The sequence below is a fragment of the Alligator sinensis genome, unplaced genomic scaffold, assembly GCF_000455745.1.
Source record: "Alligator sinensis unplaced genomic scaffold, ASM45574v1 scaffold199_1, whole genome shotgun sequence".
NCBI lineage: Eukaryota > Metazoa > Chordata > Crocodylia > Alligatoridae > Alligator > Alligator sinensis.
Window position 1 is genome coordinate 2937074 of NW_005842008.1, and position 6135 is coordinate 2943208.

Genomic DNA, 6135 nt, shown 5'->3' on the forward strand with positions numbered 1-6135 from the left:
GGCAGCCAGCCAGCAACGACGCGGGATCCGATCAAGTCTCGCGAGAGGCCGGCGGGGGTTATTTTCCTCTGCGGTGGGTGCGCGCGGGCAGGTGCATGGGGCGGCGGGGAGGGGGAGGGGTGTGAAGTGCGCGGCCCGCGCTGGGGTGCTCGCGGCCGGGCGGGGCCTTCTTAGGCCGGCAGGGATGGGCACGGCCATGACCTTGATGCTGAGCAGGCGGGCCCCCCGCAGATCCGAGTCAGGGGTGCTGAGGGAGTCTCTGGCTCGTTGTCATCTGCCGCCGCCCTCCTAGAGCGCTGCGTCCCACGGGTGCGGGGGCCTCGCTCCTTTCCCCTGCTCCCGGCCCGGCCCGCCCCGCCGCCCTCGGGTCACAGCCCGGCAGGTAGTTTCTAGCTCCTCCTGGTAAAGTTGTACCTGTTTCTGCTTCAGTCTTTAGCCGAGCTGCACAGCCGTAGTGCTCTGGCCTCTTAGCAAAGCTGCTGATTTATTTTTAAGTGGAGAAAAACACGCGTGGTGTTAATGTGATGATGCGCTGCCCCACCTGCATCATTTCAGTTGCTCTTCACTGCTCTAGATCTGCCCTGAACGGCTTCTCACACTGCAGCTAAGCGTGAGATGGATACTTTTTCTCGTACTTCAGGAATATGCCATTAACTTTGTATCTTGGCAGATTTGAGAGGTACAGAGTCATAGCAGAGTGGGGCTGGAAGGGACCTTAGAAGGTCATCCAGTCCATCCCTCTGCTCAAGGCAGGGTCATCCCTAACTAAACTATCCTAGAAGAGTACGGGCACCTATACACATGCAGCGAGGTTGGAGAAGATGCACGTGTATCAGCATCCCCATGCTGAAAAATGGCGGCAGGGATGCTTTACCTAAAGCTCATTTGACAAGCTTTAGTTAAAGCGCCCTTGCTGCCATTTTTCAGCCCAGGGACACTGAAATGTGAAGCTCCAGGTGCTTTAATTAGAGCAACTCTCAGAGCCATTTAATTATAGTGCACCCTGTACTCCTGGAGCATATCTGTAAACATCCTGTGAGTCTAACCTGCTCTGGAAAAGCTTCCACAGGTAGAAGTACTGCAGCCTCTGGTCTGTTGACTTTTTTTTTTAATACACTCACTCTTCCATGCCTGTGTTCTCATTTCTGTGTAATAATTTTTGATGCAAAATGTGGGGGTTTTTTGGTTATGATTGTTTCAATAGTGCTAACTGTGACTTTGTATTCTAGATGTGCAATTTTTCCCTGCAAATTTGATCTAAAAATAAAAGTTGCTATGGGTTTGTCAGCGTCATCTCCATCCCTTGCAGTTCAGTCACCCAATGTATCTGAACATCAAACAGCATCTCCACCTTCAGAATGTCCAATGCATCAGAAAAAAATGGAAGGTAACTATGCACAGGACTGAAGTGAACCCAAACTGAACCTTGCAAATGTGTTCCAAAAGGTGTTTGTCAAGGGTGGGAGGTTCCTTATCAGCAGATAAGTAGTGGTCATATGGAAAACTGCCTCTTTCAAGATGCAACTTGCAAATAGTTGCGTTCATAAAGGTAAAAAGGGCTGAGCTTGTCACTCAAAGTCTTCATAGTCCAAGCCATTTCATGCTAGTGCCATGATTCGGAATTATCTCTTCAACAACAGTGCAATATGATATACATCAAAAGTTCTATTTCTTATGTTGCCAAACTTGCAGTTTTATAATGTTGTGCCATATATTACTGTGTTAGACTGCACAGTTAAATGAAAATAGGAGTAGAAAAATGTTACATATGTGCAGATCAGTTGCACGTCAAACCTTAGTTTTTTGCATTTCTAGACTTTGGTGACTAAGTGAAATATAAAATTTGTATTAATATAGATGCAAAAAACGAAGGCAGATTTTTTAAGTGCATTTGAGGAGAGAGTGGTGTTTTACTAATCAGATGAAAACTAAGGATGTTGTCATTGTAAGAATTATCAAGGAATATATGAAAAGATATACATTTTTTTAATTACTGATTTAAATTCAAGACACTTGGAGCTACAAGCATATGGAAAAACTTACTGATTTGTTTCTAAGTGGATGGAAGTAAACGTATACAGTGAGGGCTCAGGTCTGAGAGAGTTGACTGCGTATCTACCATGTATCGTGCTTTGACTCTTCCCATAAAGTTACATTTTATAAATTGTATTTTGTTGTAATGCATCATTTAATAATTTCTCTATTTCAGGTTGTGCAGTGCACGTAAAATCATCTGACCAGGGAGCTGAAAACCAAAACGTTGTTCCTGCACATCAAGAACACGCGTATGAATATGTGGTGTGTCCTGTTAAATCTGGTTCATCTCAAACAACAGATGATATAGACCCCAGAAATATGGTAACTTTGGTTTAGTCTTTTTGAGATCTCTTTTCTTCTGAAGTCTGACCATGAAAATGATATGGATGTGAGCATTGTGGGAGTTGGAACAATGAGTTCTCTTTCTGAAGACGTCTCTGAAGCAGGCGATCTTAAGCCTTTTTCCACTTAAAGAAAAAATGCACTGTGGAGCTTTGGGTTACAACAGGGAAAAAAGGCTTGTGGCAATCTTTAGTCAAGCATGAACAAGAAATACCACCTCCAAAAGCAAGCCAACTATTCCTGTAGGACAGAGCTTTCCAAACTTTTCATGTTGGTGACACACTTTTTAGACATGCATCATTTCGTGACACAGTAATTCAGTTCCGGGGGAGGGGCCAAGGGAAGCAGACGCGAGTAAGGGAGCTCCGTGGTGCCCTTCCGCAAAATTTTCTGCATTTCGCGCGACACACCTACACACTGCCGCCGACACACTAATGTGTCGCGGCACAGTTTGGAAAGCTCTGCTGTAGGACCTTTGACATGCTTTTCAATTTCTCTGTAGTAACTACTTACCTATATGTTGACCCTTCCAGATACTGATATTATATTAAAATGTTTGTATTATATTATTATATTAAAATAAGTGACTATTTTTGTTGTTTAGATGCCACCTCCTAATCAGGTGCCATCCCCAGATCAACCATTTCCACTGTCAACTGTCAGAGAAGAGTCTACCATTCCTAGAGCATACTCTGAAAAAAAATGGGTTTATCCTTCAGAGCAAATGTTTTGGAATGCTATGCTTAAGAAAGGGTAAGTAACTGGGACTTCCCCTAATAGTATCCAGGGTATCCTGAAGACTCTAGAATGATTCACCAAAGTTCACTGATACTGTAGCAGTTTATTAAGGGACTGGTTGGCTTCAACTGGTAAGCAGTCGACTTACTTGGAGAGACAAATGGCTTTTTAAAAATCTGTCCTCTTAATAAACTGGTTTCAAAGATCATGTTTACTTTAGAGGTAAAGTACCTTACCATTTCAAACACCAATCTACTGGATTGATCTTTGTAATATAGGGACCCCAAGGCAGACAAGTCCTGCATGGTTGCCTGGAACTCGATTAGACCTATACTAACTGTTTAAAAATAAAACTGTTAAAAATGTTTGTTCTTGCAAGAAACTTAGCACTGCTAAGCTGCCATTTGTACTAATAACAACATGAAAACTAAAATGGTTTTAGCAACAGTAGGATTTCTGTTTTAAAAAAAAAAAAAAAAAGCAAAAAAGAACAGCCCACATCCTAATATAGACAAGCCCTAAATGCATAGCATGTTTCTTATGGTCTAAAAATATTTAAGAACTAATGAATATTGTCTGATTTGCCACTTAATATTTATTTGTATGAAAGATTTTCATATTTGGGCTGTCATTCTTAAATTGATTTATTTTCAAAGCAATTGATGTTAAAATATAATAGTTGCTGTAGTATTACATTTCAAAACTAGTTAAAATGTAATCAATTTGTAATATTCATCTTGATATGGCAACCCTGATCCTATGAACCCTTGCACACATGTTTACTAGGGCTGTGTGAAGCTTTGGTCGCTGATTCTATTCAGAGGAGATTTGGCCCGATTCAGCAGCTGAATCGAATCAGGAGACCCGTTAATCGCTCCGAATCAATTCGGAGAGATTCAATGATTCAGCCATAGACACAGTTTTATATGTTTTCCCTACGTACCCCGAGGTACCAGGCACGGCTTGTGAATACTGAGTTGGTGGGGTGGATGGAGCATCCCGGGGTGGGGTCCTGGGTCTGCTGCAGAGCGCACAGGGGACCCCTTCATGCCCCGGCTCAGGGACTGGTGCCTCTTGGGTCTGGAGGGGCACCTAGGGTCCCCCTGCAGCCAATTGCTGAGCTGTAGGGGGTGTCCCCCACGCACTTGGCGGTGGACCCAAAGGTGGACCAGAAATATTTCTAGGCCACTTCCGGGTCTATCGCTGAGCACATGGGGGACCTCCCCTGCATTCCCATGGAACGCTGTATCCGCTCCACCATTTCAGCGTTCATGAGCTGCGCCTGGTACCTCTAGATAAGTAGAAAAAGTGTATAAAGCTGTGTTTATGGCCAAATAGCTGATTCTCTGAATCATAATCGAATCGTCAGATTCAGCTGAATCGAATTGGGACAGAGATCCAAATCAGCAAATTGAATCACTGTCCCCTGAATTGGGCTGAATCCGAATTGAATACTGCCTGCTTTGCACACCCCTAATATTTACTCGTGTTTAAAAATGGGGGTATAAATGTTAGCAGGATCTGGGAATTGGAGGAATTTCTACATGTACCTTTAAGGTACTAGATATAGGATTTTCTGTGCATTAAAAGTGAATCTGGGCTGCTCTCTACAGACATTTCAAAAATACCTTTGTGAAAGGTAAAATAACTCTACATCTGTCAGCAAATTGTAATACTCTGATTTGGCACAAGCATTTTGACTAACTTAACTGACGTCTGTGGGTTTCTACTGTGGTAACGTTTGGTAATTATGGCTGCTTCTACACATGCTTGGGATTGAGGGGGGGTCTTTTTAATTAGAGCAGGTCCCGGACAGCTACTTTATTTAAAGAGCGGCTCACCGTCACTTGGGTTAAGCCCCTGCACATTTCAAAATGTCCGTTGGATGCATTATCTAAAGCTCATTTGCTAAGGTTTAGATAAAGTGCCCCCACGGCCATTTTGAAATGCTTGGGGCCTTACATGTGATGGTGAGGCAATGTTGGAGCATTCTAAGTAGACTGTGGAGCAGACTTGATTAATTGAGTCTGGATGTGATTAATTGAGTCTGCTCTGACACATTCTAATTAGAATGTGATATGAACAAGCATATCTTTAGACACCCTGTAGTTTTACACAAAGTTAATATGATTGTCAAGAAGCCTAAGTAGGGAGCAGGGAACTAGGAATTAGCTGAGTTCTAATTCTGGCTCTGATACAAACTTGCTATGTGATCCCAAATCTCCTGAATTTTATACTTGTCAAAATCACTGATGGAGGAAAGTGATAAAGTTAAACTCCACTGTTTGAAAAAATTTCCAAAATGGTATTCTTTTTTTTTTAGATGGAGGTGGAAAAAAGATGACATCTCTCCTGAAGATATGACTAATATTATTAAGATTCACAATCAAAATAATGAGCAAGCTTGGAAAGAGATTTTAAAGTGGGAAGCTCTTCATGTCGTGTAAGTATGTTTGAGATCAAAATTAAAAAGCCTTTGTTTTAAGCTAATACTATGCTGAGTCTTTAAACGTTGGAATGATTTCCAGTTTTCCTAAAAAATGGCCTAAAACTTGCAGTAGTGTGCAGCAATATCTTATTAAATTGGATTTGTCATGGTATGGATGTTCTGTATTGCTTGCTTATATGGAAATATTTGGGAAGTTTGTCCAGGTACATTTGGCAGACTTGGTTAAATTGGACCTGAATGAGTTATTACACTGCCAGACTTGGTCAGAATTTCTGTAGTATAGGACCTTGAGATCTATTTATTTTAGACATGCTCTTTGGTACTAAAATCCCTTTGCTAGGAACAAAGATTTTAGACGATCCAGCAGCTTGAGTGTTGAAACTCAACTGACTTCAAAGTGGAAATTACATATAAATACTTACATTAATAATCTTATGGCTTCCTTCCTAGTGGGAGATATTGATAAACTTTTAAAGCATGCTAAAACACAGCCTTTGCTTTTTCTGAGAGAGCTTATCACTGGCTTGTAAATCTGTTTTTTTTTTTTTTTATATATATATATATATATA

General features: G+C 41.7%; 1 protein-coding gene across 4 annotated transcripts in view; it reads left to right on the top strand.

The window, feature by feature from the left end:
- LOC102384511 (cytochrome c-type heme lyase) overlaps positions 1-6135 on the top strand; it is a 91655-nt gene that overhangs the window by 84072 nt on the left and 1448 nt on the right. For 2 of the 4 annotated variants that reach the window (XM_025201859.1, XM_025201860.1), the window contains 4 exons: positions 1230-1387; positions 2210-2358; positions 2984-3132; positions 5441-5560. In XM_025201859.1, coding sequence (XP_025057644.1) covers positions 1230-1387; positions 2210-2358; positions 2984-3132; positions 5441-5560 — 576 coding nt within the window. The other 2 variants (XM_006021852.3, XM_006021853.3) reach the window with 2 other exon arrangements.